At 38.7% G+C, this 15,327-nt stretch overlaps 1 protein-coding gene across 3 annotated transcripts in view; it reads right to left on the reverse strand.

Moving 5' to 3' along the window:
• The window catches only part of PDE4B (phosphodiesterase 4B), a 592,970-nt gene that overhangs the window by 30,398 nt on the left and 547,245 nt on the right, over positions 1-15,327 (reverse strand). Inside the window, exons 1-2 of one of the 3 annotated variants that reach the window (XM_017877179.1) lie at positions 13,942-13,984; positions 11,222-11,334 (exon numbers count right to left, since the gene is read on the reverse strand). In XM_017877179.1, the coding sequence (XP_017732668.1) occupies positions 11,222-11,334; positions 13,942-13,969 (141 nt within the window). In that variant the 5' untranslated portion in view covers positions 13,970-13,984. Of the gene's footprint in view, positions 1-11,221; positions 11,335-12,992; positions 13,105-13,941; positions 13,985-15,327 lie in introns of those variants that run through there. The other 2 variants (XM_017877180.1, XM_017877178.1) reach the window with 2 other exon arrangements.

The following is a 15,327-nucleotide window of genomic DNA, read 5'->3' on the forward strand; positions in this document are numbered from 1 at the left end:
AATCATCTTACTCACTTATAGAATGGAATCAGTAATAGCAATCACAATGGACAAGGGCTACAGGCATTGGGGGGCACTGTTTCCTTTCAGCTTGCTAAATGGATAGCATCTGGCAGGTTAAATTAATTCTTGTGGATTATGAGTGAGAGATCCAGAGTGGGAGTTGGAATCCATTTCATTAGTGACCCATTAGAAGGTCCCTAGCTTCTCACCATCACACAAAAGTATACTGGAACTACACATTGAACTGGATAGTCTGAAAATGTTTCATAACTTTAAGTTTTTTGAAAATACTAAAAGAAAATCTCCATCTTTATTATTGTCCTGTGCCCACCAGTGAGGTCATTACCCTGCCAGCATTGTTGAAAAGCAGGATAATCCATTAAAAGTCTCCATGTCAACAAATGTCTTAAATGACCAAGAAAACTGCAGAGAGCTTTTTAAAATAAACCAAATATCAACTACCACCAACTGACAAAAACTTTCTTTGCTTTTCACTTCCATCTTTACAATTAAACAGAAAGAGATCTATGCCTCCTTGGCATGTATTAGCCTGAATCCTGCAAGGAAATTGGAGTCTAAAACATTCAACACTTGCAATCTGAGCAGACATAAATAAAATCCCAGATAACTAAAATGTTAGCTATGGTATTAATTGATAAGATAGGTAAGAGGATGGTCTATGAAAATGTTATGGAAGTTAGAATAGCTAAGGCAGGGTTTCAAAAAAAGCCCCACAGTTTAGTGTCCTAGAGGCAGAATCATAGCACAAAGTCTGATCTGATGACATGTTTGAGCCAAGGGGAAGTTCTCTAGGCAATGAAATATGAAGATGGAGGGTAAATCCTTCTGTTTCTTTATTCTCAAGTGATGATAATATTCTTAAACCATATTTTCTATAGATTTTCTGACATTAAGGGTAGAGAGGAAGTTGGAAGTCCACTGTTTTCATCAAGAGGAGCTACTAAAAATTTTAGTCTCTCTTTAAAAAAAAAATCTGTGCCTTTCCTTTTTATACACAAATGATTCTCCCAGCCCTTAAATGGATCTTCCCTCAGTAAAATCTCCATTTTACCCTTTTTTTTTTTTTTTTTGACAGGGTTTTACTCCCATCACCCAGGCTGGAGTGCAGAAGTGCAGTGGTGTGATCTTGGTGCACTACAACCTCTGCCTCCAGGGCTCAAGCGATTCTCATGCCTCAGCCACCCCAGTAGCTGGAACTACAAGCACGCGCCACTGAGCCCAGTTAATTTTTTGTAGTTTTAGTAGAGACAGCGTTTCTCTGTGTTGGCCAGGCTGGTCTTGAACTCCTGGCCTCAAGTGATTCACCCTCTTAGGCCTCCCAAAGTGCTGGGATTACAGGCGTGAACCACTGGTCCGGACTCATTTTAGCTTTTTTTTTTTTTTTTTTTTTTTTTTGCGACGGAGTTTTGCTCTTGTTGCCCAGGCTGGAGTGCAGTGGATGTGATCTGGGCTTCCTGCCCTCCACCTCCCAGTCTCAAGTGATTCTCTTGCCTCAGCCTCTCAAGTAGCTGGGATTACAGCATGTGCCACCATGCCCAACTAATATATATATATTTTTTAATTAGAGACAAGAATTCATCATGTTGACCAGGCTGGTCTCAAACTCCTGACGTCAAGTGATTCGCCCACCTTGGCTTCCCAAAGTGCTGGGATTACAGGCATGAGCCACTGTGCCCAGCCTCATTTTAGTTTTTTAATTCACATTTTCTATATCTTATTCCAATAACCAAAACACTAAGCTTTCTTACTCACTTAAGAATTAGAAATTTTCTTTTCATTTCTTACATTATATACTAAGGAATTTTCTTTTACTTTGTTCTACTTTGTAACACAAATAATGATTAGAAATTATGGAGGAAAAAAGAGCTAATTTTAGACTGTCAAGGATCTTCTAGGAATAATTTCCCTTAATAAATATTATCCCAAGATGCTCAATTCTCCGAGTAATTTTCCCTTGATTTTCCCCACATTTAAATAATTACATTAAGAGTTTATTATTTATCCGAATTTTATGGCAAAATATTTGCAGTATCAGCTTAACTCAGGGGTCTACACATACTAAGACTCATTTTAAGTTAGCTAAATACATAAAAATGTGTTTCTATATGCTGTGAATCAGACTTATTTGCTTTAAACTATTTACAAGGCATTAATTACATTTATATTATATATTATTTCTCAATAGGTAGCTACCAACACCACTGTACCTAACTCCACTAGGATCTTGGTAATATGACTCAAGAGTCAAGAAATTATATTTGGGTTGTGAGAGCTTTACATAATTTGGTTCACTGTGCGGCAACATTCTAGGGTGTAGGGAGAGGGTCAAACTGGAATCACCATCTCAAGTTCAATTTTCCATGCTAATGGCTCTGCAAAGTGGCAGAGAGAACCCAAGGCTTACCAATCCAAGTGGTAAAACTTTCCAATTTATCATCTTCAGTTTCAGAGAGAGGAAAGAAAGAAATAGAAAGAAGTTAAGGGCAGTTACACTAACCACAGGGTATTTTTACTACCTAAACTTTGGCATTGGAATTAGTGAGAAAGCAAACAACAATCAAAAGCCTCAAAAGTTTAAGGCTTTTTTAAAATTCTGAAACTAAAACCAGGGGCATTTAAAGTAACTCACTTCAACTGGTTCTTGCTATGTTTTGATCACTAAATTTTCAGGCATACTAAATTAATTCTTTACTTGAAATTATTAAGACACTTATGTATACCTTTTACACAAGATATGTAAATGAAGAATGAGAAGTCTAAAAGTCAACATAAACAAAAGAGAGAATGTCCCATGTCTTTCTCAAACATATCCAGCCTTTTGCTGAAGATGAACAGTAAGCCAGATTTATGATTAGACCTATATTTTAATACCTTAATCCCACCAATTCACCTTAAGACTTTGGAGAAGCCATGCCGTAATAAAATTACTTTTCATTTAGAATGTGCCTTATATTTTACAAAGTTATTTGGAGTACATTAGGTACTTTAATCCTCACTTGTTATTAGTGGCAAAAGCTACCTCATTTTCTCATCTATAAAATGACTTCAAATAGAAATAGATCATAATACTTACGGCTCTCTTCTAGGCTTAAAGTTCTAGGACTTTGTCTAATGTAATCATGTAAAACTATAACTAGAAAGAAAATGTTTAGATCTTTTTTGGTTTGATTTATCAAATTTCATCATCAATAGTGACCAAAGACATTAGATAGTTGACAAATTAATACTTCACTGTGCCCTGTCTGATTGGCTTTAGCATAGCCTATATAATTGAGTTGGAAATATATTTTTATTTAATGATAATTTTTTTTACTATTTTCTTTCTAAAACAACTACTTAAAATCTATCTTTTAAGATATCAAATGCCAATACCTCTCATCCTAAATCTAAAATTTAAAATTGGCTTAGTCATTTTACTTCCTGGTATCTGTATTCAAATTTCATTTTTATAATTGCTTACAGTTAAAACATTATGCACTACACTGTTAGCAAAGAGTGAGGGGATGGCAGCCATGTAAAGTATTTAATAATTAATTTAAAAATTATAATTATTTTGAGTAGCTAAAAAAATTAGAAGATGAAAGTGACTGAGCCATGAAGATACATTTTATTTTAATACATTTGCTAAACTTCAATCTTTGGGGGCTCTAGATTTCAAAAGTGATACATTTTAAAATTGCAAGTAATTAGCAGAAGGAAAAAAGTGACTGATGAACACAATGGCATGATTTATAGCTTTAAAATCTACTCCATAAGAAGAAAAAATTATCAGGCACTTCCCAAATCAGAAACAAAAGAAACAGGAGTTTTACTGTCTTCTTCATTTCTAAATAACTTAACAGTCCTTTCTTTGTGGAAGTACTTGGCTACTTTAAAGTCAATCAAACAAAGGAAGTTACAGTGAAATATCCAAGAGACTAAACAGTTTGGCACCACTTGAGGGAAACATCACGTACAAGTGCGCAAGACAGAGAGGGACTGGTAGGTCCCTGAAAAATGCTAGAGGGAAAGGATGCTCAGGAAAGCACATTGACAACTGGCACCGTGCCTTCAAGAGCGTGAAACCTATTGACTGTGGCACAAATTTGCCCTGGCATCTTCTTGTTTAGTAAGTCCTGGCTTCCAGATGTCTGAGCTACCTCTATTTGTTGAGCACACTTTTACTCAGAAGAAAAATGTTTTGGAAGAATAATGCAAATGCAAGCTCCACCCTTGGTTTTTCTTTCATAGATAACAATGGCATAGAACCTAGGAGCCTTTTAGACTGGGACATATTTAAAAAAAAAAAAAAAAACCCAAAAGTTTTAAAAGATGAGAAAGAATTATTTTTTAAAATGGAGACCAAACATTTATTCTGCTAATGTGTTGAATTCTATTTTTCAAGACTAGTGTTCTACATTTACATTTGACAATCTAAACATAGCTATTATTTTTTCCTTAATGTGGAGAAAGATGGTCACCTTAAAATGATTTATGTATCAGATTTTGAGACTATTATCAGACCTCTTATCAGCTAGCCAGAGGTAAAACAATCAAAGGCAATGTCCTCTTATTCATTTCTGCTTGCTTTTTAGAGACTTGCTCACTTGGGGACTTTCAAGTGAGTTAGGCAGAATGATTGGGTCAAATGGATTGCCATTGAGTATAGGAAATGGTTCTGTTAAAACCAATGAAGAACTATTTAAATAAAACAAAACAGATTACAAATCAAACTTATTACAAAGCACCAAATAACCTTCAAACTCTGTGATTTGCTAAGTTTTGAGAAGACTAGAACTTGGAATACTGAATTACACTAATACTAATACTCACTAGTACAACTCCATTTTGTCATAGGAAGAGTAACTGAAACATTGACAAAGAATAAATAGCTTAATCTTCTGTTTCATTTTTATTTGAAGACAAAGCTCAAGAAAAACAGTGGACATGTTACCTCCAAAATTTCCCTTACATATTACTGAAGCATTAATTTTATTTTATGATCATGTTCCATGCCTTGGAAAGGTTGTGGCATAAAATGAAATTGCCCCAATCATTTGAATAATAATATAAATTAAAAAAATAAGAATAGCTTATCTCTATTTCCCTTTTATTTTGAGAAGCAGGGAAAAGGGAATTTGGGGTAGTCTATAGTCCTTTGAACGAACCTTTATTATCTTATCTTAGGCCATGTTGGAGAATTTTAAGAAACAGATCTTGAAGTTAGCAAATTCATCTGCAATAGGAAATGGATTAGTTTAATACCATTATTGCATTTTTATGAGCACTTTATAACCATTTTCTATAATTGTGATTGCTCTTTCCCCTTATCTATGTTAGGAGACACTGCTTCCCAGGCAAGAAGACTGAGCCTAGGGCAATTAATGGCTGTCCTAGAGGCTGTGAGTATGGTAGCTACAGAATATAAATTTGAACCAGGCCTCCCTAATGCTTGCCACAGTTGAAAGAACAAGATCACCCACCAACCAATCCAAAATCCCCTTAGAAGAATTACTAAATAACTCTAAACTTTTTTCTATCTTTATATGCTTCATTGAGATCATTGACGGTAAGTCAGATGAACTGGGTATGAATCCTGGCTCTATGATTTACCTTAGGCAAGTTATTTCAACTTTCTATGCCTCACTTTACTCATCTGTGAAGCAGGAACAATAACAGTACCTATTTCAAAGGGTTACTGTGAATATTGATTATAGAATGAGGTAAAGAGCTTAGCACAATGACTGCATATACCTGTAAAGGTAGTTCTGTTGTTTACCAATATTATTCAATCAATAAACTGAAGACCTGAGTCTTTTCCAACTATTTTGTTTTACAGAAGAGAAAATGGAAAGATTCCAAATAGTTTTATCGTCTATAATACTATACCTAAGTGAAGGCAGAGCTAGAACTCAAACTCATGGCTTATTCCCAGGCTCTCTTCACTTTATTGCTCCCTCCCTAATTTAGTCTATATAAATCTGAGCAGTAAAGAGAGAAAATTTGAACCAAAAAAAATGTATGAGTGCCCACCTGGCTACCAGAATTCTATTCTGCCCTCTAATCCAGGGTCACCTCTAACACACTTGGGGCCACAAACTGTAAGTCTAAATATACCAAGATATACATTGAGCTATCTCCTTTACTTGTACTTTTGACAGATATTCCTCCATAACAGCCTGAAAGGTCAGGTTGAATTTCGAATTCTTGAACTCCTTGGATATGGATTGGCCCTCTTCTTTCCCTATGCCCTTCCATCTCCAGGGACCTGTGAGCAGCCAGTGTGAGCCCTGGACCACAACCTGCTTGCCTAAGTTCCTTCTACACAAGTGTCTTCACACCTGTCATTGCTGCCTCTTGGTTAAACTCCTTAGGTCTAAGGGTGTGTATGCCTGCAGCACATTCCAGGAAGAGGCTTGTATGGCTGGGAAGTGGGTTCAAAGCCATCTGGACAGAGAATGTGGGGGTCCAGCAGATGCAAAATGTAGTTTAGAGAGGGGAGCAAAGCTGCTTCCTTGGCCCGGCCAACTCCTCACTTCCTGGGGTGGAGGGCAGCAGAAGGAAGGCCAGGCTAAGGCCCTCTGATTACAGCACAGAGCCCAGGAAAAGGATCCATCTTATGCTAGGGTGGCACTGCTGTAATCATATCATTACATTTTAGGCAAAAGTGGCATGAATATTCCTTTCAAGGACTGAACACTTGTCTACCTTCTCTCTTACGGAGCTCTAACATGAATCCACTGGCCAGTAAGATCTATTTCCTATCATTTCTGCAGGAGCTGGCATTTTCCATAGTTATTGATTATTCAGTTAAATACAAAATGGTTTACCCCTCATTAGGGCAATCAGCCTGTCATGATCACTATCCAGTGTCATGCAGCCTAATATCCAGCTGGCTCGGGGCCTGGTAGAATTGTGTGACTTTATCCCACACACCCAAGAGCACTGGCAATTAGTTGCCTTCGTGCTCCCTGTTTAGTACTCTAGTATGGCTGCACCTGAAGAACTGGAAAAATAAGCCTGCGTAGCCAGGGGGACTCACTTCCCCATGATGGTTATCTGTAGCCGACTTCACAATGCCTTAAGAGAAAAAGGACCATCTATCTCCCATTTCTATCTTAGCAAACATTTACTCAAGTGCTAGGTCCTAACACTTCATTATAAAAAAAAAGTACTAATACACAGGGCCACTCTCTTCAACAACAGAATATCCATTTTCACCCAGCAGCACCCAACCTTTGTACTGCATATAAAACAGCCCCAGAGCAAAGCCGATGGAGAACGAAAAGGACAGTGTGGGGGAAGTGAAGGCAGTGACTAGTTGCTTGAACATAGCTCCTTTCTGAATACCACAGCATGTTCATCCTTTGAAAAACATTTAGCATTCTGGGTAAGAATGACCCTTTTGACGTTTTTCACCTGAAAATTCTAGGTGAGAAACTAGGTTTCTCAGTACAGTGAGGGAAGGAACACCTCCCCATTCCCCGTCAGTCACAATTATGCCTCCCTAGGATTGTTCTGGGTTGCTCCTTCCTCAGCCACTGTTGTTGCAACCCTGTACTTTTCTGACTGCGTCTGTCAGGAAGGAGACAGGAAATTCTAGTCACCCTCACAGCAGCTGCGCCATTCCTCCTATCCTCCTCTAATGACGTCGGTTGGCTTTGGTGACACGAGGTCAGGAACTGAGCCACAGTGAAGGTCAGGAAGATAGGTCACTGTTTATGCCGTTGTTGGGCTGGGGACCCTGCTGAGGCTATTTGCTTTCTTCCTTTCTATACTGTTTCTCTTTCCGTTCCTCTTTTTATAATGGAGAGCCAAAGCATCCTGTTTTCAAAACATCTGACTGTTTTGCCACTGAGGAACTCATGCTCTGATGCATTTTGCTGAAGTATAAGACAATTCTTCTAATTCAGGAGGTGATGAAAATTGAAACACAAAATTAATGAACAATTCTAAGAAGGCAATCTGTCGTTAAGTAAAACAGCTAGCTCTAACATGTCTAATCGAATTTGGGCAGCTGGCAGGAGGTTCACTAGCCATCCTTTTCATCTTAAATAACAATACCATTGCCTTGTGAAACTTCTGCTGAACTTATTCCATCTTCTAGTAATTCTTGGAGGAAAATAATTTACAAGACTAAAGTACTTGGCAGCATCGTTCTCTAAAATTCTGGAATTCCATTTGGACTATGGCCAGCATTAAGGGATCAGAGAAATGTGGGCCAAAGAGAGGACGATGTTTCTTATCTAACTCTGTGGGCTATGAAATACATTTGAGAAAGTCTTTTAGGAGATTTGAGTCACTCAGTTTTCTTCAAAATGTAAAGGATTAAGGAAAACAAACAAACTGAAAAAGCACAAACCTACCTAGATGAAGTAAAGATGAAAGATGCTTGCTCTTCCTCCACCAAACACAGTTAACTCTATACCAGTGGCATGTAGACTGCACTTACGTAATTCCCAAATACCCCTCAGCATAACATGATTTCACCTATCACCATTTGTAAGATCAGATATTGTAAACAAAACTTAATGGGCACTTAGCTGAGACAGAACTAGGAACACAGAGTTTTTGCAAAAATGTAGTGGATACTGCTGATGGGTACACGCCCTCTATAACATGTCTTCACATCACTTCCAGATCTTCAACTCAGAGACTTTTACCCTGGCTCCTTAGTTGATAAGGGTAAGCAAAATATGGCCAAATAAGACTACATAGTAATGGGAGTGATGATCAGGATAAAGTTTTAAAATGTCAACTTCAACTTGGATGGGAATCTCAGATAATTTCAACAACATTGAAAAGTGAATATGCAATATAATTTTTTTTTTTTTTTTTTTTTTTTTTTTTTTTGCCACAGATAATTCCGTTCCCAAAGAATGGGTGTAGATCAATTTCTTTCCGGTGGTCACAAAAATGTTTGCATTGCATTATCTCGAACTCCTGGGCTTAAGCAATCCCAAAGTGCTGCCTCAATCTCCCAAAGTGCTGTGGTTACAGGTGTGAGCCACCACACCCTGGCCTCATTGCCTTATATCATATGTGTCATGGTGCATGTTATGCTTAAGCTTAACCTGAGACAATTATCTGAATAATCAATCATCTTTTAAAAGGTAGTAAAAAGAGATATTTTAAAAAATTAATCTTAACTGTCAGTTGGGCATCATTCATGCACTAAATAATTGCTTTGCCTGGCAATCTTTCCACTGTAGATCTAGAAAATGACTGAGGCTGCATGCTTTTTACTTAAGCTAACTGTGTCAGCATTGAAGGTTAGCCCTTTTGTTAGGGTTAGCTCTATTCAACTTTCATTGCTTCCTGCACACAACACCATAAAGGAGGAGCGGAAGCCTGAGGGATTGGAATCCTCACCCGTATCTACAGAGTGCCTGGTCTGAGAGCCTTACTAACTACTATGCTGAATAAGATTATTTTTAATAAATTTGCAAGACAGTCAGTGTCTATTTCCAGCACTCTAGGCATGAATGGGATTAGAATACTACAGCATATTGACACTCAAAATGAAAATTAATGGCAACTTGTAGTCTCTCAGGGGGTACTCTTTTTCTCTTCTTGGAGTTAATTGTCTGCTTTATCTTGGTGACTCTAGTTAGTATATTTTGGTGACTATTGAAGTTTGCCATATTCTCTATGGTGAAAGCTATTGAAAAACTACCCCATAAATGTTGGATCTACATCTTGCATAGCCATCAATTACCACAAAATACAGGGAACAGAGTGTCTGCTAATGCTCCAAAGTAGGCTCAAGCCTTGTGGAAGTCCTTCTACATGGAGTCCCAGTGTGATTTGAAGAAGTCACACAGCAAAGCCCTCCTCACAGGGAAGCAGTTGGTTGAGTTTTACCCCAGCCTGGAAAATCCCTGAGTTTAACCTTCAATTGAGACCTTCAGAGAAAAGTCAATAAATAGTTAATCCTCAAATGTGTTTTTTTCTTTTTTTCCCTTCCAACTTAAACTCTAAACTAAAATTTTAGAAAGGGACTTATTTCACCCTTTCATTAACCAATAAACAAAGAGTTCCAAGTAGGAAGAGTCCCCCCTCCCCTCCTTCAGGATCTCCTGAGGACACACTGCTTCCTCTGCGCAGATCCTCTGAGCGGCAGCCAGCAAGCCTTGATCCAAAGGTGGTACTTTTACCCCAGGAACACTGGAGAAGGGACACACACTCACTGGTGCACCTCAGGGCTGGAAAGGGCATGCTGGCAGGTGTGGAACAAAATCTCTTCTCAGCCCCAGAAACATAGACAACAAGATGATACCTCAGGCTAGAATGATTGGGACTCTGAAATGTGCACTTATGAAGGTATGGTGTAAGGCTTTTTAACAAAGTGTAGGTGTGTGTGTGTCTGTGTACACACACATATATAACTTTGTATAACTTTATAACAATATGTATTTAATATAATATTCTCCAAGGTAAAATACAAACAAAAGCAACAACTCTTACTACATAAATTAGCACTCTAAGTCCAGGTGTTCATTAAACAAATGATATAATGATAGATAATTAAGGCTCCTCAACATTAAGCTTTGTCTGGGGATTGTAAATAAAACCATTTTGGGGGCAGTATGCATGAGGCAATTTCAAATGATTTCACTATGAAAATCAGCAAACTTAAAAGAAAACTTCTGGTTTTGGAGACAAAGCATATTGTTTCTTTTTTATATTAGGTCATGAAAGCATCACAAAAGAAATCTTAGAAAATCCCAGGATGTCCTTCTTCTTAGAGGGAATTTATCCAACTTGAACGCAGACCATTCTTTCGAATTGATATATGAAGGTTAAACTACTTTCTTGTTTAAAAATAAATATGTGACACCTGATTGCAATGCAGCAAGATTCACTCAGCTTTTCGCTTCCTGATAATTGTAAAAAAAATTTAAAGCACTTTCCATTTTATATTGATTTGCTAGCTTTACAGACAGATACCTCTCACCTTAAACCTATTCCAAATTGCATCGCTAAGAGAGAAATTTGGCTTCTGGAAATTGAAGTGTACTGAGGATTTTAAACTTTTGCTGTAGCATCAAGACACAAGTAGAGTGTGACACTTTGGAACAGAATCTTCTAGACAAAGCAAGAAACACATTCTTAGGGTTGGTAGCGTTCCCTGGTACGCTCTGCAGCCCACAGAGGTGAGGGGAGCTGGAGCTCCCCGCATGATCACACTTTAATGAATAAAAAGGTCATCTCTTACCTTGTTAGAAGCCATCTCACTGACAGAGCGGTAGGTCTGTATGGTCTCTAGCTGGTCTAAACACCAGTCTAATTCCTCCAGCGTTTCCATTGCTAATTTTTGATAAGATTCTTCTGCAAACAAACACACAGGCATGTAGTTAGGCTGAAGCGGCTGCAGGCTGTCCATAGCACAGTCACCGCTGCCACCGCTGATTCCGGCGCTACTGAAGGTGCCCCCGTGCTCCTTCATTATTTGCACGCTGGCTCCTTCCTTCCAGCTCTCTCCACCAGGAGAACAAATCACAGTGGTGCTCTGCCTGGGATGGCTGGTGCCAAGTTTCTCCCCCACCCCCCGGCTGGATGAGGTGTCGGTGATCTACCAAGAAACTTCCTCTGAGGAAGAAGGCGGAGGGAACGGGAACGGTCTCTTATAAGCTTATCTGCATAAATGTGTCCTAAAACTAAAGGCAGAAGCAGCAAAGAGTTTTCTCAGGCTCTCTTTGCCTTAGTCATCCCAGGGTCCTTTAGAGTATGTGATGTCATTTCTGAGTGTTTTGCCATCTCAAGGAGAAATGAGGAAAGCTTTTTCTCATTTTGCTTTTCTTCTAAACGAAACAGTCAAAATTTGGGCGAAAACTGGTTGACGATTACGTTCAAATTCTAGGCAGTCATTCATGCTGGGGAATGTGTTCATGTTGGAATAACTTTTAATTCAGCGAACACTGACTCGCACAAGTGAGAGGCAGAGGCTATTCCTTTCTCTTCCTGAAATCTTCCCTTTAATTAGAGGGAAAATGAGGTCTCCCTGATAAGATTCCAGTCTAAAAGAAGCTGTCTGGAGTTTTACGTGAACACGTTTATTGGCCTGGGAGTCCTGCAGCTCTTGTTATACTAAACAAAGCTAAAACTTCCCTTCTGCAAGTGCCAGGATCACAGGGAAATTCTGAACCGGACTTTCAGGTGGAGCCAGATGTGAACACTGCAGATTTTTATTTTGATTAAAGCTGGGGGCTCTGATTTGCTGCCCTAAGACTCTAGACTTTCCGGAAATATTGTTGGAGGTCCATACAAAAAATATTGTTGTGAAGATCACATTTTTTTGCTAGATAATTAAAACTTTTTACATATCCTTAACATGTCATTTTATATCCAAAAGTTTGTGAGTCTAAAAAATACTTCAGGTTATTGGCTTAAGAAATCTGTCTTAATAAACACTGAATTAACTTTATAAATGCTAGATGAATTAATGAAGCTACAGAGAATTGTAAAAAGCTGTTGGACTCTCCTGCATACATGACTGTTTTTGAGAGAAACAGCATGAACTCTACCAAGCTTTCTGAAATACAAACACACAATAGGCACTAATAAAATGTAAAATCTCATATAGAGTTCTAATGTAACGTTCCTGCCATAATTAAAAGACATATATTTATACAGAAATTCTAGCAAGACCACATAGTTTTTAAAAATTATTATATGAATAATCTTATGTCTGTGGTGTGCAAATACTTGAAGCAGAAAAGAGAATCAACAGAACTGTGATTCCAAGTAACTGGAATCACTTGGCCACAGACGCATATTTCAAAGAATAGTTGCTTTGTTTATCCCAGAAATATTCATACACTTCAGGATAAACAGAGGTTAAATTCAATATCCTGTATGTCATACTTAAAAAGCCACAAAACCACGGGAGGTAACTTCCTCCATTTTTTTTTCACACTCTTCAAAATGTGCAGACAAGAATTGAGGTGTTTTTAATAAAACTCATTTCAAGTCAGACTTACACATACCTTCCTTCCTTTCTTCCTCTTCAATTTTGCAATGCTGCCTCAACACGAAGATTCTCTGACTTACTCTCTAGTGTGTCCAAAACACCCCCTTGCCTCCTCTGTTTGTTTCCAGAAGAGCACTTCTTCCAAGGAAGCTTTTTCTGAAGAGACAGAACCCTCCCATTCTCATTCCCTGCCTCTAATAAAGGAAAAAGTCCAACAACTTCCCAGCTGCTGGGGATTTACTACCTTCGTGTCTTCCACATCACAACCTGTGGTTCTCTGTAACTAATATCAGACATTCAACAGGATGGTGGGGAGAAAGCAGCTTGCTCCTAGCCTTTTGAATCTGCTGATATGCAAAATGACTGCAAAATGATACATCACATTTCTCCTTCATGAAGAGGAAAAAAGGGATCTAATTTCTACTCAAGCTTGACCAAGGAAATACATAGAGTAATTATACGTGCAGAAGTACTAAAAAAGAGGACTCTTCAAAGATATACCAGTGAGCTCATTCATTGTCTACTGTATGGAACAAGCATGCATGTACTTCTAGAGTTGGTACAGTGTGAGACATGGGTGAACAGATAATGGATATGAAGAGTCCTTGCTCCATTGTCCTCTCTTCTTCAGATCAGCCATCAAAATGTTTAAGCAAAAATTAATACATTTTGAAGCAATGTTAGTTATGCTAGAGTGTCACTTTCCAAACTCTTAATCCATAGTCAAGACTTTGTATCCACTTTATAGTCTTCCTATCATGGTAACTAAGCCAGGGGCACAGAGGTCAGAGTGTACTAAATAGGGGGATATTAAACACCTGCTACCTATGAATGCAATTAAAAAAATGACCAGAGCATCTCAGGACTGGCCTCCCTGCTATAACTTTGTAGCTTTAGCACCTAGGAGATACTCAGCAAATAACTGGAGGAATGGAAACCAAATTGCCTAAGCAGCCTACAAATACCTGGGCACCTGAAGGCTGAATGGTCCATCTGTAGCACTGTGAAATAAAAGCACCAGATTTGGAGTAAGAATCATGAATGTTGACTTTCTCTTCTACCACTTACTATGTGGTCCTAGACCTCAATTTCGTACATCTGTAGAAGAAGGATAAAAATATTTATCTCATAAAGTTATAAAGGGATGAAATAAGATAAAGTATGTGAAGTGCCTAGGATGGTAGCCAGTTCTTAGTAGGTGATAGATGCATAGGAGAATTATTAATGGCAATCGGAGAAATCCTAAGGCCTGGCATTGAGGAGTAGGAAAGAGTGTGAGGAAGAAAAGAAAGGGAGATAACTGAATTGCATATTCAATAAGGGATTTTAGAGTAAGAATCAGCTGTGTAATTTGAAAGGCCCAGTACAAAGTGAAAATGCAGGGCCCCTTGTTCAAAAAGCAGTAAAATTGCTATAAAAGATACTAAAATATAAAGCTTTTTCCTTTCTTCTGCATTCTCTTTCAACTTGTCATGGTGATTTTTTCTTCATATACTTATTTTAAAATACTTTCAGACTGACAGAAAAATTGCAAAGATAACACAGGGACTTCCCACATATCCCACATCCTAATTTCCCCATTGTTAATGTCTTATATTATTATGGTACACTTATCACAATTAAAGGTTTGGTGTGTTTAAATATTGCATTATTTCAGGCACTGGGATACCTTGAGGTGAGTGCAGACCCTCACAGCAACATGAAGGCCCTGCCACTTATGACCGAGGGCACACACATAGCTCACCAGCAGCTCACTCCTCCTTCCTGATAGCTGCCAGACTGATAAGCTGTGCCCCTACCAGGCACAAGAGCTGGGGAAGTCGAGTTAGGTGTTTCTCCTTTCTCATGGTCTCCAAGACCCTACCCACAGGAGACAACCCCTTGGGTCTTAGCATACTGCTAAGGGTACTGCAGCCTCTTAGTGGGGACATGCTGGGTACCTGAAACAGGGGTGGACAAGAGGCTCATCCCCATCAAGACCTGACCTCTGTCTACCACAGCTATGCCAGCCCAGGTCAGAGATAGCTGCTTCCATGTCCCACCTGAGGCTACAAAGCACACATGGCTCACTCAGACCCCCCGTGCCTGTACCCTGACTGGGGATGGAGGACAGCAGTGGTCACAGGTGCAGGTGGGAAAAAGGAAGCTGGACAATTCCTAGGGCACCAGGGAGCAGAGGAGAGGATGGTTAGGATCTTGTCCAGGGAGACAGGCAGGTGAGAGGAAGTGAGAAAGTGCATGAGCCAAGGCTCCAAGCCACTGTCACATACTCCACTGTTCCATCAGACATCACTTATAAAACACAAGTTCAAATATAATATTATTACAAGTTTTAAGATGGCAAATATGGA

Source organism: Rhinopithecus bieti, unplaced genomic scaffold, assembly GCF_001698545.2.
Source record: "Rhinopithecus bieti isolate Rb0 unplaced genomic scaffold, ASM169854v2 scaffold_6380, whole genome shotgun sequence".
Classification (NCBI taxonomy): domain Eukaryota; kingdom Metazoa; phylum Chordata; class Mammalia; order Primates; family Cercopithecidae; genus Rhinopithecus; species Rhinopithecus bieti.